The following is a 26,729-nucleotide window of genomic DNA, read 5'->3' on the forward strand; positions in this document are numbered from 1 at the left end:
AGTGACAGGACGTCCCCTGTCACATGGAGGCGATCCCCGGCCGCTGATTGGCCGGGGATCGCCGATCTGCCTTACGGCGTTGCTGCGAAGCAGCGCCGTACAAATGTAAACAAAGCGGATTATTTCCGCTTGTGTTTACATTTAGCCTGCGAGCCGCCATCGGCGGCCCGCAGGCTATTCACGGAGCCCCCCGCCGTGAATTGACAGGAAGCAGCCGCTCGCGCGAGCGGCTGCTTCCTGATTAATTAGCCTGCAGCTGGCGACGCAGTACTGCGTCGCTGGTCCTGCAGCTGCCACTTTGCCGACGCACGGTATAAGCGTGCGGTCGGCAAGTGGTTAAGGTGCTCAGTAATGATACCATTTTTGCGAACGATCCAACTTCTGATTGATCAGATTGGTTTCTTTTGATGGTGCCAATTGACAGCAAATGATCTATCATCCATCCATTTTTAAAAGATCAGGTTAAATATGCTTTTTCCATTTATGGGCCTAATCAATTCCCTCCAGTTGATTCCTTCCACTTACAATTATTAGATTGGAAGGCCGATCCTTCTCTAAACCTATATTGTTAATGAGCACTTTTATAATTATGTTGAGATTATATGTAATAGATGTAGTAAATGTTTGATAACTACCTGATATACATTATTTACCACACACTCTCACTGAATCTTCAAGTAGATCTATCCTTCTCGTTCTTGTTTGATGCTGTACAAAGCTAAGGACCACCGCTCTCATAATACTCTCCCCTGCTGCCTAACCCCCTACTTTGTCCCAACCAATCTCCTACGAAACAGCTTTTCCTGACCATATTGGACAGTGAGACAACCTATTGCATTAAATACCAGTAGAGATGTAATAATGGTCAGATTGAGCTTGAAGTAGATGGCCTACTTTTCTTTTTATAAATATTTCTGAAGACATGTATCAGGGTTCCTTCCCACCCCATTAATGCAATACTGAAAAAGATAAGTTAGATACTTATCTACGGAGTGGTTCTGGATCCCATAGAACCTTCATTGTCATCTCTCCATTCCACTGGTGCCTCTTATTGAATTTAAACATATTCGGGACTCTTCGGCAAGCTTCAGAAGGACTCGCATATCGCCGAGTGCTTCCGAAGAAGGGCACATGCCACTGCTGAATCCACAATACAGATTTAGAAGTAGAACAACTGGATGTCTTGTTATGGAGGGTTTGCCTATATGCCTCAAACATATTCATTATTCATAGCCAACTGCAAGTCTAGTCCCTGACTGAGTGCATTATCTTGCACATATCACACTCAATGCTTGGTATGTAATGTCCTATGTGTTGGCAGGTTTATCATTTTTAAGCGTTCAGTTTGTGTTGCACCTTGGCATTCGTTATACTGTAATTTATACTTGTAATACTAATATATTGAGTATATTATGCCTTTGTGTATTTCTACATAAAAAAAAATGGGGTTGGACTCATTCCTGATACGCCTCATCCTATTTCCCCATTGCTCCTTTATTATTACATTTGTGCTGCACATGCTTAAGACCAGACTTGCGCATACGCAATTCAGACCCACTTGTCTTTGTAAGTTCAAAAGGACGCTAATATGTTGGCAGCATGGTGGTGTAGTGGTTAGTGCTCTCACCTTGCAGTGCTGGGTCCCTGGTTCGAATCCCAGCCAGGTCAACATCTGCAAAGAGTTTGTATGTTCTCCCCGTGTCTGTGTGGTTTTCCTCTGGGCACTCTGGTTTCCACTTACATCCCGGAAAACATACAGATAAGTTAATTGGCTTCCCCCTAAATCGGCCCTAGACTACGATACATCAACTACACAATACATACATAGACATGACTATGGTAGGGATTACATTGTGAGCCCCCCTGAGGGACAGTTAGTGAGAAGACAATATACTCTGTACAGCGCTGCGTAATATGTCAGAGCTCTATATAAGTACTAAATAATAATAAAAGTACTTTCACAGGCTGGTCAACAAAATTCTCCTGGGCCCGGCGGTGGAGGGGTGGAGGGAAGGTTCCATGGGATCTGGTGCCTTCCCCATCATAGGGGAGTATTTGACATCCATTTCGGCTCGTTTCAGTATTGCTTTAATGGGGTATGGAGGAACACGATATATTACTTCAAAAAAATATATAAAAAGAATAACAGGGCATCTACTTCTAACGCAACCTGACCATTTTCACATCTTTACTGGTAATTTAATACAATAAGTTGTTTCACTGTCCAATAGAGAAACTCAGCTGGCTCTAGCATCTAGCAACCTGTAACTCAGAAATCACGGATCATTTTACCATAGTTTTAATGGAAGGTAATAACCTAGACAGTGTCAGTTTTGTGAGATTTTAGCAGGCAGCTTCATTTAGGAGGTACAGTTCCTTTGTGTACATGTCTGATCAAGCAACCACAAATGGAATTCATTCATGTTAATGTCTACAGAAGCAAGTTATTAAACAAATGAGGCTTCTGGTGGATTGGGTCCGGATGTCTATTCTATACAAAGAACACATAAAAACTCATGCTACAAGGAGTGTGGCCTCTTCCAGAGGGATAATATGCGTAAGTTTACAAATATATGGACATTGTGGCTGCGGAGCATTTATAAGAAACACAAATACATTGCTGTAGGCATTCGGGAGTACCATAAATGGGATCCAAAACAAATACCCAGTGCAACAGTTCATTGTGGCCATAATGTACAGTCAGAGGGGTTTAACATCCACCACAGAGGGAGAAGATTGTGTCTGCTGCTGTTTCTCTGAACACAAACACAGAAGTTCCAGAGGACTCCATATATTTATAGATTCTGACAAACTTTGCTGAATAATAAAAAACCCTGATGTTCAACTCAACCAGTCAAGTTACAATGAAGTTGCAACCAATTTATTTTCTTTTCCCATTGTTTTTTTCCCCTGTCATATTTATCCCATATTCTTATCCCTATCTTACTGTCATCCTATGCCTCTTCTGCTGGTCATATTCCTCATATGGCCCCTCTTGCTCATCACACCTATCCCATCCTCTTCTTGCTTATCCCTCCCTTTCCTGCTGGTCTTACTTTTCCTGCTGGCCACACTTGTTGCAGGAACTATCCTGCTCATCAGACTCTTCCCTGACCCCTCTCACTCGTCAAACTCTTTGCCGGATTGTCACATTCTTCTTGTGCACACTCCTGCTCACCACACTCTTCCTGTGCTCCCCTCCAGCTCATTGCAGTATTCCTGTGTCTCCTCCTGCTCATCACTCTTCCCATGCTCCCTCCTGCTCATCACAATCTTCCTGTGCCCCCCTCATGCTTATTACACTCTTCCCATGCCCCCTTCTGCTCACCACAATCTTCCTGTGCCCCACTCCTGCTCATCACAAACTTCCCATGCCCCCCTGCTGCTCATCACACTCTTCCCATGCCCACTCCAGCTCATCACACTCTTCCTGCACCCCTCCTCCTTTTCAAACTCTTCCTGTTCTCCTCCTGCTCATCATACTCTACTTGTGCCCCTTCTGCTCATTATACAACCTTATCCCCTTCCTGCTGTGGTAACACCCATCCCATTCCCTTCCTGCTTACCATATTCATCCCATGCCCTTCCTGTAGGTCATACTCAGCCTATGTCCCTCCTGCTCATCATACTCATCCAATGCCATTCCTGCTCGTCTTATTCATCCTTTGCCCTTCCTGCTCAACATACATTTTTGTGTACTCTTCCAGCTGGTCATATTATTCCTGTGTCTCTTTTGCTGATAACACTCATCCCATTGCCTGCCTGCTTGTAATATTCATCCTATGCATTTCCTGCGGTTCATACTCGTCCTATGCCCCTCCTGATCATACTCATCCCATGCCCTTCCTGCTAGTCATACTCAACCTATGCCTATCCTGATCATGGTCATCCTATGCCCCTCCTGCTGGTCACACTCATGCTATGGCCCTCCTGCTCATCATACTCAATCTACTACCTTACTGCTTGTCATGCTTCTCTTGCTCGCCACACTCCTATGCCCCAATTTTTTACTATCAGAATCGAGTAGTGGAATATTAGTAAAACCATACCACAGCAGCCATTTTAAATGTACATAAACTAAGGACTATGGCACTCAAGCTTCCTTGCTGCTACATGTTGTAAAAACTTGCGACTCTGCCAGTGACTAGCTAATCCCTACAAAACGTCACTGTCAGATGTCATAGCCACAAGTAAACTTGAGACCACGACCAATCAAGGAAATCACAATTTTAAGCCATGTACACCTAGGGAAGAACAGAAAGCCCAAGAAACAGCAACACTCAATTTAATTCTACCTCGTTTCTCATCGCTTACTTATTCTATCCCACCAATTTGTTCAGCTGCCAGATATATTTACCAGCGCCAATGTAGATTGTTGTGTTTAGTTTTTATAATAAAACTAACAATGTAATTGTTCCAGGTCTGCCCTTGTTACCTGAATATTTTGATCTATGCTAGAACTCTATGTCCTCGAGAAGACACATTACCGCACTTATTTATATAAGTTGGGTAGGGAGATACCGAGAGCCCGATATGGTGCAGTATGTACAGAAGAATTAAAAATGAAAAAGTGGACTGTTATGCTGGATACACACTTTGCGTTTTGCCACGCGATTCGCAAGATCGATTCCATCGATTTGATTATTTCCAACATGTTCGTTCGTGTTTCGATGGATACAGCCGTCGATTTTGCATACTTAATATGCAAAATCGATGGCTGTATCCATCGAAACACGATCGAACATGTTGGAAATAATCGAATCGATGGAATAGATCCCGCGAATCGCGCGGCAAAACGCAACGTGTGTATCCAGCATAAGAGTGATACTCACAAGTCAGTTTTTTTCCGTTTTTTGTTGTGGACAGGGCCAGAGCTTGACTAAGAGGTCTATGCTGGGCTGGGGCTGTTTTTTTGTGCGTTTTTTTTTTTTCGTCCACTGATTGGTCAAATATGTTTTTTTTCCAGCTCCTATCAATTGTAGCACAAAGAACAAGAACTGACAGCAGTTCATGGGGCAATTATACAAATGAAAGAATTGCCATGTGCAGAGTGACAGTGTACCAGTACGGTGTTTGCCAGGTGACTACCTGCCACGTGGGCATTCAGGGATCTGCATACAGGCATGTGACGCTGGTATGCTTAGCCCTGCACCCTGGGTAGTTTTGCAGTTTAGATAGTGGCACGGCAAACATTGATCAGAGGGTACAACACACAGAATTTCTAGCAGAGCTGGTATCGCGATGAAGTTCTACATGAGTTCATGCGAAAATTAGTAAGAGCATTGCAGGCTCACCTGCAAAGCAGCAACAGGTGTGGCATCCGTAATCTGTGCATGCGACGGCCGCGCATGGACAGATAAGGGGGGATGTGGAGTGAGCTGCAATGAGGTGAGAGCTTCCAGAGGTGAAGTCCGCGGGAGCATATTTTAAACAGGTAAGTACTGAGGATAGTACTGAGGTAGGGGGGTGAAGTTTAACTCCAATCTACCAAAAAGGGTAAACAGAGTTCATGAGAACCATAAAGCAACGAGATCAATTACGATATATATTGATCAATTTAAAGTGTACAGAGTACAAGCCGCAGGGCGAATCCCAAATCATTAATAAGAATTGATTTATTTGTATTTTGATTTCAGGAGTTGGGCAATATGGAATTGAGACAGCTGCAGTGCTGGCAGCAAAGATGGAGATGTCAGTCGGATAAGCGAAAGGTTCCAGATGCCAATCTAAGTTTGGAGAAACACGAGATTCCTGAAATTGGAAAGAGACTAAAACACGAGATTCCTGAAATTGGAAAAAGACTCAAACACGAGATTCCTGAGATCGGAAAACGTCTAAAAAAACTGACTGAGCAAAGCATAGTGCCAATTGCTAATGTTTTTCTTTCCCAAGGTGGTGCTTTTATAATGAAGAGTACCGTGCTGATGGTGATCCTAGGTTGCCATTCTGTCCTAGGAGAACGAAGAGAGGACATTCTCATGTATAATAAGGGGTTAATGAGAATGCAAGGCCCAAGCATGTTAATGTTGGGTGACAAAGGTACTAATCCTTTCACACCTCCCTCCGCTTGGCACAGATGGACCATGCAGGGACGGAGGAAAAGAGCACTTGTGCCAGGAGAAAACAAATTTCAGGGCACAATGTGGGTGAAAGGTCTGAAGGGTCAGGTGTGCGTGCAGTGGGAATTAATTGGCAGTATAAATCTGCTATTGAGTACCACACTCCTAGAATCGATGCACCGATCCAAAGGTTTGTTAAAAGGTACATTGCAGTACAATGGGTACGTGCAAAAGGTGGAGTGTGTGATTCAGGGGTACCTTGTCTTGGTTATGCAGAGTGAGATGGTTCCAGATTGGAGAGGAACGAGTAGGAGGCGTCAATTCTCCTGCCGGAGAGACGGGGGGGACAACATCACACTCTGGAACTACCAACAGAGAGTGCCTCTGAAACAACTATACACACGTAAAGGCTGGAAAGCCGAGGGTTTGTGGTTCTCGAAACAAGAGGTAAAAATCGAGATCAAGCCACATTTCCAGGTGACAAAGAGGGTGGGGAGAGCGGTCCCGGGGGAGGGAAAGCCAACACAGGGAACCCCATCCACACTACACGGGTCACAACAGGGGACGATATTACACAGTCCATATGCACCTGCTTATCCTCATGCTAGGTGGGTAAGTGAAGAGGTACTCTTAATTGAAAGATTGCAGAGAGTACTGTCTTCCCGACCTCAGGTACATATTGTGCCTCAGGACGTAAGGGGGGAAGAGGTCCAATCAGGACAGTTGGGGGCATATTTTGTCAGGGAGATGCTTAAAGATCCTGTCCAACTGAGATTGGACAAGGGGAGGTATAGCGATTTTTCTGGAGAAGGATCTTTTGCATGGCAGCTTCGAGATGTTTGGGTGAGCAAAGGGAAACGGTGCAACATTCCTTTAGGCACCGCCACTTCCTTAGTTCCCACCTCAACCCGTGTCTCACACCAGGACCTGAGAGGTCAACCTTTTTTGGTGCTAGACGGGGAGGTGAAGCAAGTAGAGTTGTCCTCATGCGGGCAATTCTTGCAGAAGTACCTGCGTTGGCTGGGGCAAGTCAAATTTAGTGAAGAAGCCTGCAGGCTCAAGAACGCCGAATGCGAGGATACCGTTCAAAAGATCCACCCTGAAGCCCAACCGATAGTTCCGGTGGCTGAAGGAAAGGTTTGGTTTTTTAACATAAGGTCTAATGATACATTCAAGGTATATTCTCATAATTGTTCCGATAAGGGAGATTTTCCAAGGGGAACATATTGTGGGAGCGGAGATCCCATATGGATCCAGTCATCCAGGTTTGATGACGTTATTTCTCAAATTGTTAAGAGAACTCTAAAGTGCAAAGTTTCACGGGTAGTTCCCATCCTGAAAGAGAACATGACATGGGACGATGGGGAACAGGGTTTGATCCAAGACGACCACATTTTGTTACAAAGGTTAAACAAACAGTACACTAAGTTAGAGGTAAGATTTCACCATGATACAGGTGATCTTAACGAGGTAGAACACAAAAATGAGCAGGTGAGTGCCAGTCTGACCTGGTGGACAAAGGTTCCGGTGATGTTCCAGGGACACTCGGACTGGGCCTCTGCAGTTCCAAAGTTCTTTCTACACCCACTGGTCGTCTGGATGGGGATGACAACGTTAGGCATCATTATCCAGGTGAGGTTGCGTGTTAAAATTACGTAAAACAAATTAATCTGGTCCAGAGATTGGTGCCTCATAAACAATCTCCTGAACCGATATTTTCAAATTAAGGGATATACAGGGTTACGGGTATAGGTTTAGTAGTACCGGTGATGGAGTTGATTGTATAAAGGCGCTCTTTTAGAAGGCACCTGGCACTGCTCCATTGAGTAACAAACAAACGAGTTTCACTTTTCTGTGGTCATGCAAGTTTGTGAGTGATACGTAAGTAAAGCAAATGCTGAGCTTGTGGTATAGAGGGATTTAGAAGTAGGGCCTCCCCAGAGAGCCTGGTTACAGGAAGACCAAGAGGTCTTGCTCTCTCTTTTCCAGGGGTAACCGCCTAGAGCAGAGAAGTTGTGTGAGCACGAACATCGAAAAGTGAAACAAAGGAAAGAAACCAGGTACGGTTAGGTTCAGAAGTGGGGATCTGCGGATCAAGCCTTTTTAGGGGGGATTGTTATAATTTAAGTAGGCCTCAGTTATTTGGACTGAGTTAGTCAAAAAGGCTTGGAGTGCAGATCGGCCCTTTAAGGGGATTTTCTCTGAGAGAGAAAATCTGCAGTTCTGTCAGCAGAACTAGAACATACCAAGAAGCTGTTCTAGTACAAGGCCGCAGGTCTCCCTGACCTGGGCATGTACCGCCACTAGAACAATAAACATAAGCCATGTTATGTAAATATCCACATTCCTGCATATAGGTCAGGAGCCTCATTGATTATTAATCAAGTAGGTGTGTATGATGACACCACGAGTGGGTCCACCAATAGTCTGATCTAGGGGGTGGCGAAGATGATGTCATATTTAACTCTTTCCTAGTCAGTATTAAAGGCGGAGGGAGCTATGGGAGCTCATTCTGCTACTTTCGCAATAGCTCGCAAGGCTGACTGGGACCTCTAAGTAGGTGCTTCCTTTCTGTAATCTGATATAATGTCTGCTGTACATAGGTAGTCTAGATGTAACAGAGTAGATACAAGAAGACCTGGGTATCTTCAGCAGGAAGGTACTCAAGCAGCTGTAACGCAACATGGAAGTCTGCTTTGCCAGGAGATGATAAACTGTATCTATCTGTATTTCTGTTACTTGAATAAATAACGTAAACCTTGAAGAAGCCTGAGGAAGTCTATCTCCTGCTTGCTGTGTGGAGAGTCAAGTGATCTCAATAGTCTGTGAGACGTAACTGTAAGAAGTTACTGGTGTCGAAGCAAGGTGCTATAGAAGCAGGTTCTAACAAGGGTTACCATCCAGGTAACCACTATAGAAGCAGGTGGGGAGATTAAACCTGTCCCCACTCAGGATTAAGAAGTCGCTCTCTGTAGACAAAAGAAAAAGGGGCCAAATCCCCTCCACCAGGGGTGGACTCAAATTGTAAACAAGGATACAGAGGCGCCAGTAGTATAAAACTAGATAAAATCTTTAAAAATGTGGGGGGCTGTTGGTGGAACTATCCCCTCAACACAAAACACAAGATAATGGCGCTAAGTTGACTGCTGAATACAAGTGTTATACTCGTGTATATAACCTTTTGAGGTGGGCTGAGCCCGCGAAACGCGTTGCAATGGAATCGGAGTATGTAAATAAACTTTATTTATGTTGATAATTAGACATTATCTTGTGTTTTGTGTTGACGGGATAGTTCCACCAACAGCCCCCCTTATTTTTAAAGATTGTATCTAGTTTTATACTACTGGCCCCTCTGTATCCTTGTTTACAATATTTATATAAATTGTTGATTTGGCTAGTTAGGTTGCAATTAACTATTTTCTTCCATTTAGGAATAGCTAGTTTGAGGTCTCTCCACCTCCTCAATCTGGAGAGAGATGGCAGCAAAATTACCTTGCTTTCCAGTGCAAAATTGATATCATTATTTTACAGATTGTACATACAATCCAGATTGTATTATGTATGGGTACACCAACCAGTCTAAAATGTTCACTGTACTCCTCCAGAAGTCTCTATAATGGATGAGACCTGTATGGCAACTGTGGCATTGTACCACAGGATTTAAAGCCATAGTGAAAGTGTGACATTTAGGCCCCTCCTCCACTTCATCTGTGTGTGCAGTGCAGATGGCCGTAGCAACACACTGCACTTGTGTTGCTATGTGATTCTTGTGCTAAATCGCAACACATGGTTGGAAATATCACACAGTGCAGTCTATGTACTTTTGATGTCCCTGCAGATCACATAACTGTGTGTTGCTGAAAAGGCAATCCGAGTGGTGAAGGACTCCACTCTGATCGCTTTCACAAGTGGGGAAGGACCATATGGGCTGTTGGTTACCACAGTATTTTTCCATTATTACCCATTTTTTTTCCTGCTTGCATGGAAGCTGCCATCTTGCTGCTGGTGTCACCACTGTAGATTTAGAGAAACTAATCACTAACTGTCCCTTTCCTCTGCTTGTCTTTGGCAGGTTCTGTGCAACATATCACTTGTTATGTATAGAGTGCTTAGGGGGGCCCAATGCAAAACTTGCACTGGGTCCCAAAGCACCTAAGCTACGCCACTGGTCCTTACCTATATTATTCAGTCTATGAGATCACATTGTCCTAGAAAAGCACTTCCCATTTGTACAGAGCCAATGTACTCTTTCACAGAAGCAGGCTGGAGTGCTGTAAGCTCCCTGTGCGAGTCAGTGTGTGCATTGCCTGTGTGTGGTCTGGCCGTTCTCCAATATCAGAGGGCAAGAATTAAAACCGAAACAAAGACAATGTAGTGTTTATTGACAGATGGATTGTCAGGTAAAAGCTCCCAAGTAGAGGAGAGGGGGAGATTGGGAATCACGGAGCCAAGAAAACAAAAACTGTTATTACAAGGCGTGAGAATGGCGCTAGATACAGTGCAGCATAAAACGACACAAAAATACATGCTGCTTCTTGTAGCTGACGGCTTTATGTAAGGGATCTGGAGTTATTCCTTTACAGCATGCGGTGGTAAAGCATAGATCTATTGTGGTGAGCACTTTTTTCATTAGAAACATACAACATGCCCCATTTACAAAATGCCCCCTATTTATTCTACAGCGCTGCGTAATATGTTAGGGCTTTATGATTTTTCTTTAAATTTGTGATTATTTTTTAAATTCACAATTATTAAACATTACAAATAAATGTATCTTTCTAGCTCCACCTGGTATCTGTCAGCATCACTTACCATCACAGGCTGGACAGCTGGCACAAATGGGTGACCATGTAGGGGCTCACGTGCGGTTGCAGGAATGTAGTCGTGTGTTTGTGTGTGCGCCGGCAGTGTGTGGTGGTGGGTGGAGTCAAAGTGCTTTGTGAGCATGGCGCGCAGCTTGCGTGCATAGCAGCCCCTGTGCGTGTTCACAATTACTGTATGTGCCAAATGGTCTATAAAGCCCAACAGGACTTGCTGTAGTCTTGCAGCTAGTGGTGGTATACAATACAATATAATAACATTTCTATAGCGCTTTTCTCCAATAGGACTCAAAGCGCTTAGGCTCTCTCAGATTCAGTAATTAGTAGGATGAAGTATTCACACAACAAAAGTTATATTTCTGCAAATGCCAAACTGAACAGGTGGGTTTTCAGTCTAGATTTAAACACGTCTAGGGATGGAGCTGTCCTGATCTGTTTAGGTAAGGAGTTCCAAAACGTAGGGGCAGCATGACAGAAGGCTCTGGGACCAAAAGTTTCCAAGTGGACTCTGGGTATGACTAGATTATTAGAACCTGTGGATCTGAGAATGCGGGGATTGCTACGCAGCTGCAACATTTCTTTCATGTATCCAGGGCCCAGATTATTCAGGGATTTAAATGTCAGTAGGCCGATCTTGAATAGGACCCTCCATTCTATAGGTAGCCAGTGAAGGGAGTGCAGGACTGGCGTTATGTGGCAATGATTGGGTTGGTTGGTTAGCAGTCTGGCAGCAGTGTTCTGTATCATCTGTAGGCGGTACAAGTCCTTTCTTAAAAGGCCAGTGTAGAGAGCATTGCAGTAGTCCAGTCGGGAGGTAACGAAGGCATGAACTAAAGTTGGTAGATCTTCTGGGGGGATGAGGTGCTTGAATTTTGTGATGTTCTTAAAGGGAACATTACCTGAACGGAGTAAAGAGTTACTTAGTTTTACTTAGTTTCGTTTTTGACGACTCACCAGTCGGCTGGCCGCCATGCGTATTATTGGACGCATTCCCTACTGCAATTAGCGCTGTTGCGGATCGCAAAGCGCACAAAAATATGCGATGCCGCATTCCGCACACATACATATGTGGCAACGTGCATCTTTGTACGCGTTGCGGTCCGCAACATCGCTAATTGCAGTAGGGAATGCGTCCAATAATACGCATGGCGGCCGGCCGACTGGTGCGTCGTCAAAAATGAAACTAAGTGACAGCGGGGGACCAGAGGATTCCAGAGCGGCTCCGAGGGCACAAGACTGCTGCAGGGGGCTGGTACTAGCCCCAGGTAATTAAAACTCTTTACCCCCCGTTCAGTTAAGGTTCCCTTTAAGGTGAAAATAGGATGATTTCACCACAGCAGAGATGTGAGTTCTGAAGTTTAAATCCCCATCAATTAGAACTCCCAGGCTACGCACATGATCAGAGCTGCGCAGATCCAAGCCTCCTATTCCCAGTGGTGAAGACTGCAAGTTCAGTTGTTTTGTTGTCATGCACTGCCCTCCGATCAGAAGGACTTCAGTTTTGTCTGCATTTAGTTTCAGCCAGTTGTCATTCTGACGTATATCCTATTACTGCATTCTTCCGTTGTATTCTGTTCCTGCATTGGCGTTGATCCTGGCTTGGGTGACTACCCAATTTGGTATTTGACCCGGCTACACTCCTAACCAAGCACTCCTGCCCCAGGCTGTCTGGGTATTCTGTTTCATCTTTAGAGCTCTCAGACTGTCAGCTACAAGGGCTATGCCCTCATATCAAAGTCTCCACTCCTAAAAGTACGTGCACTATCCTAACACTATTATTTTTAACTTATTAGCAGCTTCAAAGAAATCATCTTTCTTGAGATAATGCACTGCTTTTGACCTCAGCTAGCAGAACTCGACGTGTTGTAAATTCTTGGAATGCTTTGATGTCTCTCTGCTAGCAGAGGATATAGAAACTGAAAGCAGAAGTCCTCTTACTGTCTTACACTGCCCCCTAGTGACAAGTGACCACAAATATACATTACAACAATACTAATTAGCAGCAAAGAAATGTAACAAAAAATAATTAAATAAAAAATCTGTTAAAATAAATTGGGCTGGAGCACTTGCAAACCTCTAAGTAAATCGGCTACTAAAGGGTTTAAGCTCCACAGCAAATGGAAGCCTTTCTTAAATTTTGAACATGTATCATTCAAAATTAAACAAGCAGCTCTAAGCAAATTTTAGTTTGATAGGATTTTCATTCTGAAAAAAAAATTTCTTGTACTAAACCCAGTTATTAAATCAACAAACCAACAACAAAAGTCTGAGATGTGTATGAGTAGTTGCTTATCCTCTTGAAACTCTAATGCTAGCCATTCTCGCATCAATTTTTCTTATCAATTTCTTGTGTGTAGCTAGCCTAAAGAGTACTACTTATATAATGTGGAAACCCCCTCACCTCTCAGATTGGTAGGTCTCAGTGGCAGTAAATCACCCTCCACTTGTAAATCATTAGCGGTCTGTAAAACCACTCCCTCCTCCCCTCCCCTCGCAACAAAATAGCCGCGGACATCTTTAAGATTGGATGTTCGTGACTCAGTTAAATACTTCTCCCCAACTTAGCCTTAGACTATAGTTCACTAGGGCTATGAAATTAATTATATTATTAATTCCTCTGAGGGACAGTTGGTGACACGACTGTGTAGACTGAGAATGCTGTGGAAGATGTCAACACTAAGTGCACAATAATAATTACATTGGAACAATAGAGTGTACTAATAAATTTGCACTGATCATTCAAAACATTAAACACAACTGTCTTATATTGCCAGTCTAACCATAGACTAAGTATGGACTCCACAAGAACTGAAACCCGGAGTTATCTACCCCCAAGAGTTTAGCAGAAGATCCACTATGTCCTGTTAGCTGTGAGGTGGTGAACAGACTTCTTTAATTTGGTCTCTAAGTTTCCATGATTTAAATCTGATTTAGCTTCTGTGGCATGTACTGGAGAAACATTATAATAAAGACCAGGCCACCTTTGTCCAACGTTGCATAAATCAATTGAAGGTGCTTTTGGTGATCAGCAGAGGTCATCATAGGCATTCTGAGTGGACTGTGGCTGTCCAGCCCCATACATAGGAGGCTATAATGCACTGTGTGTTCTGGCATTTCTCATGCCCAGTGGAGTGGGTTTTTTCAGTTATGTGTGCTATGATTCCAGATTGACTAGCCTTCACTCCCTGTGTACATCAATAAGCCTTGGTCACCAATGACCCATCACTAGTTCATGGCTTTCCTTCCATGGCCCACCTTCGGTAGGTACTACCCACAGGGTACAAGGAACCTCCCCCCCCCCCGACCCCCCACCCCCAACATTTGCCATTTTTGATCTAGACCCATCTCAATTTGGCAATCGTCAAATTTGCTCAGATTCTTACATTTTCCATTTCAAGTATGGACAGTTCACTTTCTGACTAATATCCAATTTCTTGCCAAACATTGTATGTGAAAGATGTTCATTTAACTAGTCAGTGATTTAATGTTGTGGCTGATATAGCCTGTGTACTGCATATATAAAATGGACTCAAGTGACCCTTGGATACCTCTTGGATTGTCTGGGTGTTTTCATTTTGTTTACCCCAGCTGTTGTAATAGGAAGCACTCACATTTTTTAATGTACAAAGATATATATTCCTACTTCTGATGTTAGAGTTGAACACGGAGATATTTGAAGTAGAGAAATGTGAACCTACAGTCTCACTGATCAGCTTGTCCATTTAAGAATTTTTGAAGGACTCTTTCACACGGGTAGCTAGCAGTCATTGTGTCCACTGCCTGTCAGCTGTTCCTGTAGATCCCCCGAGCACTTGCGGTTACCTGCAGATGTTAGGCATGGGAGTACATCCCCTGTATGGACATCTCAGGCAGGTGGCAGCTGCCCTCTAGATGCTACATGTAGCTTTTTCTGCAGTTGAGTAAAAGCAGTGTGTGCCAAAAGCTGACATAGGTGTTTACAAACGTTGCTATTCAGTTTCATTACACACCAACAGGATTATACAATCTGCCCAGAATATCGGCAGCTGAACTTCGCATCTTTGGGAAAATGCCCTAATTGAGTTAAAGGACCACTATCGCAAAAATGGTGAAATTGAAATTAAAGAACAACTATCAAAGAAACTGTTTTTCTGTAAACCCCACATACCTCTAGAGCTTGGAGGTACTTCCTGGGTCACGGCTTAGCTTCCCATTGGAGGAAGCTCACAGGAGGCGTGCATCGGTGGGGACAGAGGCGGGGGAGCGTGCACTGAATGACATACAGAAGGTAAATAGACTGCTAGCGACAAGGAGACTGTTGCTAGCCGGGCGCTCTTTACAGGGGGGCACAGGAGACCCCGGGGGGGGGGGGGACTAGAGGTGGCAATAGCGAGACCCAGAGGCATGTCATTATGCACAGGACATGCCTCCGTGGTCTCTTAAGATTTCAAATACCCGCCTCGGGTTCTCTTTAAGGTGTACACAAGTATAAAATGTACATTTCACTCATATTAAAATGAACCATAAATAGTTTTTCTCCTATGTTGTGGTCCCATACAATAAGCAGTAAAAATCTGATACATTTTGTTCTAGTTCATCTCCTCATGGGGGATTCTCAAAGTTTTCTTCATTTTCAAAACCACCTACTGAAATTGCTCAGTCCTAAATAGAGAAAAAATTTGTAAGAAAGCTGTAAGCGACAGCAACACAGGTGAAATGTAATTTGTAATTTTTGTTCAAGCCTTCTTGTAAATGTATTTTGGCACCAATGATCAAACGTTGTCTATCAGCTGAAAGTTCCTACAGCTTTCAGCAGATCTGCACAAACCGTGAGAAGCTCAGAGTAGTTAGGAATTAATTTGCATCAATCAGTGATGCAAGTTATTCATTCAGAAGTAATCTTGGTTACAGCAAATCAGGAAATAGTAATAGGATTGTATATCTTGAATAAGAGTAGGTTCAAACTTGTTTAAAAAACGTATCCGTGGCTCTGTTTTGGGGGCAGGACCAAAACCGGAGCCACTGATACTAATGTTAAAAATAGCAGCAGTCTTGACTCACTTTCAAAAGGGATTCGTGTGCGTTCCGGGGGATCAGATTTGAAAAACTGAATGGGCGGCCCGGATTTGCAGGATTTTCACGGACCCCGTATACATGGAGGGGTAGTGAAAATCAATGCAAAAATGCATCTCTCTCTACACAGGCATCTTTGGGCACAGAAACAGATCCGTTTTTCTGTGTCCCAGCCCTGTCAGTGGGTGGGGATGGGGCTGCCATGCTGGAGAGGGTAGCAGCCAGGATGAGGGGAGGGAAGCGGGGTCCCCCCTCTCTTGGGTGCCTCATCCCCACTCAAGCGGCAAGCGGTGGAACGCAAGGAAGGAAGGTAAGTTTCCACCGCTCGCTGCATACATTACATTAACAACATTTGCAAATAGCTGGAGGGGGAGCGAGGACGGAGGAACCCCCCTCCACATCACCTGCTGCACCCCCTATCATGGCTGCTACCCCTTTCAGCATGGCGGCCCACTCCCCATCCACAGGCAGGGCTGTGCATATGTTTCCACGGACTGAAAACGTATGCTGCAAAAATGCCGTTTTACGGAAAACGGGGAGAATTTTTTTTTCAAACGGATCCGTTTTAAACGGATCTAATCTGCAAGCAGACAAGTGTGGACCTAGCCTAAAAAAAGGGCTAGCCTAGTAGTCATCATAAGTAAGCACCTAAGCTCCTAAGTAAGCATCTGTAAGCATAAGTGAGCACAAGTAAGATAACTATAAACCTATAGATACATCTTATAAACAGAAAACTCTCCAGCTTAACAAGTGTTAGTCACATCCCACTGTAGGTGGTATGTGGGTGGGTCATAGGTGTCAACTACGTTATGAGCTTTATATTGGCTTCTATGATTGACATCCCATCCACTGCATATGCCAGTCAGTTTATACTTGGGATTCTGGGGTGACCTGTTCCCTGCTATTTCATGGAAACTGTTGTCCCCCTGCATGCTGTGAAAGTCCTGGAATGTGTTCTGGCGCCTCCCGGACTTTAAAACAAAAAAAAAATGTTTCAGTAGCATGTCTTAAGGGAGAACTCTGCATAGTCTTCTGCTGAACCACTGGCTCTGAATGAATGAGGTTTTTACACTGCAAGAGCCACAGATATTCTTACATAATTCATAGTACATTTTAATCTTGGAGAATGTGCATTTCATTTGTATAGATTTTAAATTAACAATTTTTTCACAATAGTGGTCCTGCAACTCTGAAGCTCCTGGCAAGAAATGAAATCTCAGTACTGGATGTTAAATGTTGGTCATGTCTTTAGGTTTGGGGGGGGGGGGGGGGGGGGATCCCTGCATAAAAACAGCAGGGACAATTAGGATATGAACTTACAGGTTTTTGTTCCGAAAGGCATCAGCAAAGCTTTGCACACTGTGGAGAGAGGCCAGGTCCAAGCTTAGAACTTCAATCTTCGCTTTGTGCTGCAAGAAGAAAAAAAAGAGTGTCTATGATAAATAACTGTAAACTTGGACCGAGATATCACATTACACTTAATGCATTGTGGAATATATCCGAGTTCACTTGCGTAATGTAAAATGCCCACACTGGAAGTAAATCACTGGAATGGATGAGAGAAGAGCCATCACTGCCAGAGGTAGCATGGTAGCAGCACAGATCGGCTAAACACAGAGCATAGGTGTCTAACAAGTTTATTAAAGGCCATGAATTAGAAACAGACAGTGCCAAGTATCCTTCAGTGGATGACGTTACACAATCCATCATGTGGCGGAAGAACAAATTAACTATTTGTTGTCACGCAGTAATCGCGGTCCCAGTAGATGTGACAACTAAGAAGGCGGTGAGCCAAAATATGTACTTCTGTTCACAGGAGTGTGTGGCTGTTCAGATTTGGGTCAAATGCATCCCAAATATCAGTTATCTGGTTCAGCTCTAACAATCCGAACAGTGATTGATGTATTATTTTATTTATTTATATTAGTAGTTATATAGTGCCGACATATTACGAAGTGCTGTACAGAGTATATATTGTCTTGTCGCTAACTGTCCCTCAGAGGGGCTCACAATGTAATCCCGACCATAGTCATATGTCTAATAATGTATCGTGTAGTGCATGTATCGTAGTCTAGGGCAGGTAAACTTGGCCCTCCAGCTGTTAAGGAACTGCAAGTCCCACAATGCATTGCAGGAGTCTTACAGCCACAGTCATGACTCATAAAGGCAAATGCATTGTGGGACTTGGCCCTCCAGCTGTTAAGAAACTACAAGTTTGCCCATGCCTGGTCTAGGGCCACTTTAGGAGAAGTCAATTAACTTATCTTTATGTTTTTGGGATGTGAAAGGAAACCCGAGTATCCGGAGGAAACCCATGCAGATACGGGGAGAACATACAGACTCCTAACTGATGTTGACCTGGCTGGGATTTCGAACCGAGGAGTCCGGGGAACCCAGCGCTGCAAGGCGAAAGTGCTAACCAATACGCCACCGTGCTGCCCGATTTGTGGTAGAATTTCAGCAGACATTATTTTAAGGTCTGTTGTTAAAGCAATGATCACAACCATATCATAATGGTGCTTTTGTTTTGTTTTTATTTTAACTATCAAAACCTAGTGATGGACCTTTAGAAGAGAAGAAAGCATCTGATTTTCCATCTCATTACCAGCTAAGCTGCAATTACTCAGCCAATCAGTGGTTTAGCTCGCTTTAAAACAAGGCAGCCAATCATAAGTTCCCTCTGGAGGCCCAATACTAGGGTGTCTCCCATAATGCAGCTGGATAGGCAACTGCTATTGAGGATTACAATTGCAGCAGTCCCCATAAGTAGCAGACAAATTGACACACACACTCTCTCATTTATGCTCTGAACTATGTTGCCAACCCAGCCATAGCCATATTGATTTTTAACTAGATTGAATAGGGAGTTTAACATGGAGAATAGTCCTACCAACATGTGATAGGAATCCCTACAGCTATATTTGATGTTATTCACCTAATATAGGGGATTCTCTGAAGCCGGCCACTAATCATGCAATCTTGATTTTACATCTTGCCACTTTCTAGCTTGACAGCTAATCTACACAGCCTGTTTATATTTTTTCTCAATCTATTGGCCCTTAAACCCCGTCTACACGAGGCGATCCGACTGCTCCATTAGCCGCCGGATCGCCTCTTCCGCGTCCCCGCTCGCCCGCGCGTCAGATTCGATCCCCCGCTCGGCGCCGCTTATCTTCCACTCGATTCCCTGCCATTGTCCCCTCGTGGGGAACGAGCAGGGAATCGGCGGTGGCGAGATCCGACCTGTCGGATCTTATCAATCGAGCCGCATCAGCGGCTCGATTGATAAAGGCACATCGTGGAAACCTCGCTCCGTGTACATGGGGCTTTATACTAAATAGATTTGATAAGATTGTGCAATCATTTTTGTATGGTTACTTGTCATCTTACCGAGGAACTTAAGTGAAAAGGGGGAAAAATAAACCAATCCATAGCAAAGTGAGAAGTTAAAAAATAGGAGAAAGATCATGAAATGATTGCCATTTGCCATGGAATTTGTTCAAATTTGATTCACTATCAGCCTGCAGGTCATTATCTTTACTACTGGCAGACAAGAAAAAAACTAGACAGCACCAACTGCTATTATGTATAACCCCACCCAATAACAATATAATAGGATAAAAGGTTGTTGTTGTTTTAAATACATATGCTATACATATGCACAGAGGGAGATACTGGTTGCTTGGTAGTTGGAAATAAGGGATATTTTCCACAATGCAACAAGGCTCCCAGACCGAAACTGTCAGGACCTAGGTCCGGACATCACACTGTGGGAGGGGTTTTACCACAATATCAGCCATACAGAACCCACTGATGATCTGTAAGAGAAAAGATAACACATTCTCATGGAAAAAGGTGTATCAGCTACCAATCGGGATGAAGTTCAATCTTTGGTTACAGTTCCTTTTTCAGACACAGGAGCAGGGAGTCTGTGTCAGTTTATTTCCATGCAAGTGATGGAGGAATCAGCGGTTAAGGAGGGCTATTTCATGAAAACTTTACAAAGGTTAAGAGGATTAAAACAATTGTGACACTCTTGACAAGGATTGTGGTGAAAAACTTACGCTTTGCTTACCTTTCTGTCTACCAACTTATTTTTTTATTTCACTCACTCCCCTCACCAGCCCCATTTTACTAATAACCCCACTACCATTTTACTAATAACCCCACTACCATTTTACTAATAACCCCACTACCTATTTGAAGAACATGAAGGTGCAGAAGAGGCCTTAGATTTATTAACATGGACAGTAACAAGCCAAAGGCTTAAATAGACTCTGTAACAAAAAAAAAAGTTCCCCTGGGGGGTACTCACCTCAGGGTCCCAATGAGGCTTCCCCCTCCGCTGTAGCTGCAGGCAATGCAGCGCTGGCTCCCCCGAAGTCTCCTGCAACCCACGCTTGCTAAATATAGCAAACCTGACAAGGCTCCAGCGGGGGCGCTATTGCGGCTCTCAGCACGGAGATAGGCGAAAATAGCTGATCTTCGTTGGGTCCGCTCTACTGCGCAGGCGCCTTGCGTCTGCGCAGTAGAGCGGGCCGACAGCGATCAGCTATCTCCGCCTATCTCCAAGCGGAGAGCCGATACTGCACCTGTGCTGGAGCCGGAAAGGTACATATTTACATCCCCGCTGTTCGGAGGGCCAGAGCGAGACCACCGTGGGACACAGGAGGACGGGGGAAGCCTCGATAGGATCCGGAGGCTTCCCCCCGAGGTGAGTATCCACCAGGGGAACTTTTTGTCGTTACAGGTTTTCTTTAAGGGGCAAATGGACAATTTACCGGAAAAAATACTGAACACAAACATAAGATAACTGAAAAGAAGTTCTTCTCTTCCCAATTATGCATATTTATTATTATTATTATTTTTTATTTATATAGCGCCAACATATTCCGCAGCGCTTTACAAAGCACAATAAGACGACAAGGGGAACATAGATATACTAACAAATTGTAAAACAGAGTTCCAAGCAGCACAAATATTGTGACAAAAACAGTAAACATTAGGAGGAGGACCCTGCCCTTGCGAGCTTACAATCTAGTGGGTAGTGGGGGACACATTAGGTAAGGGGGTGAAAGATGGATGAGGCAGGGACCCTTTGCCTCTGATTACATTGTGTCAAATAAGTAAATAAGGGCTATAGAATGTTATAAGCTTGTCTGAAAAGGTGTGTTTTAAGAGTGCGTTTGAAGATGCCCAGGTTTGGAGCATGACGTACAGGCTGTGGAAGAGAGTTCCAGATAAGAGATGATGCTCGTGTAAAGTCCTGGATGCGAGCATGAGAGGAGGTGATCAGCTTAGAGGCCAGGAGAATTTCTTGGGAGGAGCGGAGGTTGCGGGAGGGACAATATCTTGAGATTAGTGATGAGATGTATGGAGGGCACAACTCATGAAGGGCTTTGTATGTTAGAGTCAGGAGTTTGAACTGGGTCCTCTGGGTAATAGGTAACCAGTGGAGAGAACGGCATAGCGGGGCTGCATCGGAAGAGCGTGTGGAGAGGTGAATGAGGCAGGCCGCTGAATTTAGAAGGGATTGGAGAGGTGCTAGCCTTTTTTGTGGTAGCACACAGAGTAGAGTGTTGCAGTAGTCTAGGTGGGAGATGATTAAGGCATGTACAAGCATCTTGGTGGCCTCTTGTGTGAGGAAGGGACGGATACGGAATATATTTTTGAGCTGGAAATAGCAGGTGGTGGTTAATGAGGCAATGTGAGGTTTAAAGGAGAGCTCTGAGTCGAGTATAACCCCCAAGCAGCGGGCCTTAGTGGTTGAAGTTATTGGCGTGTTGTCTACCGTTATGGTTGCAATTGGTGGGGGTGTAGAAAGCGATGGTGGAAAAATCACAATTTCTGTTTTGCTCATGTAGAGTTTGAGGAAGTGGGAGGACATAAATGCAGAAATTGCACGTAGACAGTCAGGGACTCTAGATAGTAGTGATGACAGATCAGGAGCTGAGAGATAGATTTGGGTGTCATCTGCATAGAGGTGATACTGGAAGCCAAAATAGTTAATTAGTTGTCCCAGGCCATGAGTGTAGACTGAGAAAAGAAGTGGCCCAAGAACAGAGCCTTGAGGAACACCAACAGACAGTGGGCGTAGGGAGGAATTGGTGTTAGAGAAGGACACAGTGTAAGAGCGTCCAGAGAGATAAGAGGAGATCCAGGAATGGGCTTGTCCCTTGATTCCTAAAGATGATAGTGTCTGCAGAAGCAGAGCATGATCAACCGTGTCAAAGGCAGAGGAAAGGTCAAGGAGTATTAGAATGGAGAACTGGGCTTTGGATTTAGCTACCAGTAGGTTATTAGCAACTTTCGTGAGGACAGTTTCGGTGGAATGGTGTATGCGGAATACAGATTGAAAGGGGTCAAGTAAGGAGTTGGTAGAGAGAAAGGCAGACAATTCTGAATGGACGTGAGGTTCCAGCAGTTTAGAAGCAAAGGGGAGGAGCAAGACAGGCCGGTAATTGGATAGAGAAGCTGGATCAAGAGAGGGTTTTTCGATAAGTCGTGTGATAATAGCTTGTTTGAATAAGGAAGGAAAAGTGCCAGTGGAGATAGAAAGATTGAATAGAGTTGTTAGAGCGGGATTAAGGGAGGAGGAAAGCTGGGGGATTAGATGGGAGGGAATGGGGTCCTTGCAAGCTAGTGGAGGCCTAAGCAGTTATGCAATGAATGGCCTTACCTGGGGATTGGAGGCATTCATGATAAACTATTAAGGTAAAAGACAAGATGATTACAATGCCATGAAAAACACATACTATGATGCCACTTTATACAGAAGAAATAAGCAGATCTGAACTATTTAAGATCTTTTCCAGGCACATTTGTAAAAAAAAATGAGAAATTGATTGGATAAAGCAATCCCCTAACCAGTGAATTGATATACAGGTCCACAATCCATGCCCAGAACTTTGGACCATAGGACTGTCTTGCTTTTCAGAGCTTTTGAAAATAAATATATCCCCGAGAATCCCCTATAAAGAGATGGACTAGTCTAAAACCTGTCACTTCTGTGAGATTTCTAGAATCTACTGTAAACGACAGCAACATAGGAGAAAAGTAATGTATGGGTCATTTTACTCTGGAAAAAAATGTACATCTTATTTGTATATGTTTGCACATATTTTAAATTCTACAGTTTTTCGCTGTAGTGCCCCTTTAACTTTAGAATACTGCAGTTATTTTAAAGGATTGAAACATTAACGTTAGAAATCACTCCTTAACTTAAAGACTGAAACCTTAACTTTAGGTTTGTCTGAGGTAAATTGTTTAGTGAATACTATATGCTTTATCACCATGGTGATAACACTAGAAACAACTCAGAAACGTTATTAAAGACAGGAGATCCGCTAAGTGAATGGAGGCCAATGTCTGTCTCTACAAATTAAAAATTCCCAAAGTACAGTTTATCTGCTCATCAAAAATAAATAAAATCAAGATTGCATGAAAGCGGCCACTGCATTTTATTGCATAGCTGCTGTATGTTCTGTTTCTCAGGTCAGTGAAGCTCAGTTCGCACTTATTTAACCACTTCAGTCTATCTGAACGGATATATCCGTCCAGATAGACTGTGCTGCTGCCGCTGCCTGCCGTTACCAGCGTCCCCCCCGTCCCCCCGATCAGTGAATGGGAATAAAATTCCCATTCACCAACCTAAGTCCCCCGCAGAAAAAACGACTTTGACTGTGGTCATCTTGTGGCCAAATAGTAAACTACACCCACAAATTTTTTACCCAAATACATTTTTTAATAAAAAAAAATACTATAAAAAACAACATAAATAGTTACCTAAGGGTCTGAACTTTTTATATATACATGTCAAGAGAGTATCTTAACTATATTTTTAAAAATGTTAAGCTTGTTAATAGTGATGGATGCAAATTGAAAAAATGCACCTTATTTTCTAAATAAAATATTGCTGCCATAAATTGTGATAGGGACATAATTTAAATGGTGTAATAACCGGGACAAATGGGCAAATAAAATACATGAGTTTTAATTACGGTAGCATGTATTAATTTTAAACTATATAGCCAAAAACTGAGAAATAATGATTTTTTTTCCATTTCTTTCTTAATCTTCCTGTTAAAATGGATTTAGAAAAAAAATAATTCTTAGCAAAATGTACTACCCAAAAAAAGCCTAATTAGTGGCGGAAAAAACAAGATATAGATCAATTATTTGTGATAAGTAGCTATAAAGTTATTGGCGAATTAATGGGAGGTGAATGTTGCTCGGATGCATACGATTTCCGACACTGTAGGCTGAAGTGGTTAAAGAGGGGGGGCAGATGGGACACACGGGCATGTTCTCTGCCTCATGACATGCCTCTGTGTTCCCCCACCACCGTGCTCTTTCATGAGCCCACCTCAAGCTCCCTTTAATGTTCACAAAATGTATTGGACAAAGGAATGTAAACAAATGATAATGTTATCTTTCAGATGTGACCAGAAGTTTTCCACTGAAGCAAGGAGCTTTCCACTGAAGAGCAAAGTGCTGTATTTACCTGTTTGAATGCTGTTCTGCTACAATTTTTTTCTGGTAGTAGATTTTGTGCTGTAAATAATCTTTTAGAGCAAAGAGGAAATGCTCAGTTTCATACCACTTGAAGAGACAATTTTAAATGGTACTATTTAACTCTTGGAATTTTATAAGGTCTTTTTACTTTATGTAGTGGTTGTATAGGGTTTCTGCAAGAAAGCAGGCTCAGTGTTAATATTTACTTATGTTTTCTCTGATAAGCCCCATAAGCTTTATTATTTTGTTTCTGTAATTCTGTGGAGATTAATTAATTCATCAGGTCCTTTCCCTTAATTCTGGTTAAATCTTTAATAGTTCACATCGTTACTATCCTTTCTTGCTAATTAAAGTGAAACCAAAGTTTCAAAATATAATGGATAAAGTGATTAAAAAAAAAATCATGATGATGATGATAGTGACAAGAAAATGAGTATTGCTGCACTTTTTGTTATTTGATTCTTATTAAATTGTTTTAGATGAAATTGACTCGTCCTTACACAACAGTTTCTATTTTAGAAGTATTTTCAGATTATGGGAACAGATGCCTATGGAGCCTTAAAGCAAACCTGAAGTGGAAAAAAAAAAAAAAAAGAGTGCGCGAGTGTGTGTGTGTGTAACCTTGGATACCATAGAACCTTCTCAGCCTTCGCTTTATTCTGTCATTCCAACGTCATCCCCAGTGGAATCTACTCATTCTTCTAGGTCCTCCGCACTGCCAATGCAGCCTTCAGAAATACTTGTCCGAGGAGTTTCAAAGACGTGGACATCTGCACAGAGCAGAATCATCCACAAGGCAATCTAGGCAGGTGACTGGTGCATAGTGGGTATCAAGGGGCCCATGCTGGCATCTTCTCTAAGATCAGATTACAAAAGGCCATAAAGGAGAGCCAAAGCTACTACCTTGCCATGGGTTCCATTAAATCTTTTTTTTTTCAATTAACGTTTATTTAAAGGTATAACCTAAATATATTCTGAATATTAACAATCATCTATAAGCGTTAGCAAATAGATCCAAATGGCAGATTAAGAACAAGAGAACGAAAACAAGCTGTTGTTTACAGGTACAAGCTTATACAGACATCTTTGGGCACCAAAGTTTAGGACATGCTATTGTAATAAAGTTTAAGAGTAGCCATAGATGCCCAGGATTGTCTCCTATGTATTTATAATGGACCACCTGCAAATACACGGAGGAACAAAAGCATACTATGAATAGACAGAGCTTTGGAGAACAGTATATTATACCCTAGTCATATCTTGCAGTTATTCAGCTCTGGGTGTCTAGGGGGAGAGAAGGAGAGAAAGACCCTATGCAGTAGATATCGAAAGGGGTAGAATCTACCACTAGGGGTACAATGTAGGGGAATAGAATGTTTGAGTTAGAGAGATGTAGGAGGAGCAGATTTGTGAGCAAAGATCAATGACCCATGAGAAGCTTATATTTTTCTGATACTTGGAATTCGTTCCAGAGAGCCCAAGTGTAATTAAACCTTTCCATTTTGTCTGTTGCACAGGCTATGATTCTCTCCATTGACTCCACAGCTCCCACCCTACCAATCCATTCTCTGATTGTAGGTGTATCTGTTTTTTTCCAATGAACCGGAATAAGAGCTCTAGCAGCACTGATTAGGTGAATTACTAGAGACTTTTTGTAGCTTTTGTTCGAGTCTGTGGTATCATGGAGAAGGAGTGAGGCTGGTGTGAAGGGAACCTTGTCCCAAGTTATATCTTTTATTAATTGGTGAATCTGGGCCCAGTAGTTCTGAATCTTTGGGCATTCCCAAAAGATATGCATAAGAGATCCCTCTGAGTGATTGCATCTCCAGCACCCGTCGGACACTGAAGGGAAAATTCTGTGTAATAGTTTAGGTGTCCTATACCATCTGGTTAGGAGCTTGTAGCCTAGTTCCTGTATGTTGACACTTATGGAACCCCTGTGATTAAGGGAGAGGAGTTTTTGCCACTGGTCATTAGTAAACTGTGTATCCAGGTCTCTTTCCCATTCCTCCTGAAATCTCGTTTTGTTAGGTAGTGGGCTTGTAAGGAGGATCTGGTAGAGTTGAGAGATTAAGTGTTTATGTGGTCCTTTACTACATATTAGTCTTTCAAAGGGAGACAATGGTGTGGCCCAGTTAACTTTGCTGGAGATTGTTTGTGTAAAGTGACGAAGCTGGAAATATTGCCATTGAGATAGTTGGCACTCATCTCTCATTGCATTAAGATCCGGTAGAGGCTTAACTGTACCATTATTGACGAAGTCCTGAAGTCTAGGACAGCTACC

The 26,729-nt window shown here is 43.1% G+C and overlaps 1 protein-coding gene across 7 annotated transcripts in view; it reads right to left on the bottom strand.

The window, feature by feature from the left end:
- The window catches only part of WWOX (WW domain containing oxidoreductase), a 1,347,942-nt gene that overhangs the window by 969,945 nt on the left and 351,268 nt on the right, over positions 1 to 26,729 (bottom strand). For all 7 annotated transcript variants that reach the window (XR_011024636.1, XM_068259546.1, XM_068259545.1 and 4 more), the window contains exon 7: positions 17,252 to 17,340. Coding sequence is in view for 6 of the 7 variants with exons in the window: in XM_068259546.1 (XP_068115647.1) it covers positions 17,252 to 17,340 (89 nt within the window). In the remaining variant the exon portion in view is untranslated. The remainder of the gene's footprint in view (positions 1 to 17,251; positions 17,341 to 26,729) is intronic.

This window comes from Hyperolius riggenbachi, chromosome 11 (genome assembly GCF_040937935.1).
Source record: "Hyperolius riggenbachi isolate aHypRig1 chromosome 11, aHypRig1.pri, whole genome shotgun sequence".
In the NCBI taxonomy this organism is placed as follows: domain Eukaryota; kingdom Metazoa; phylum Chordata; class Amphibia; order Anura; family Hyperoliidae; genus Hyperolius; species Hyperolius riggenbachi.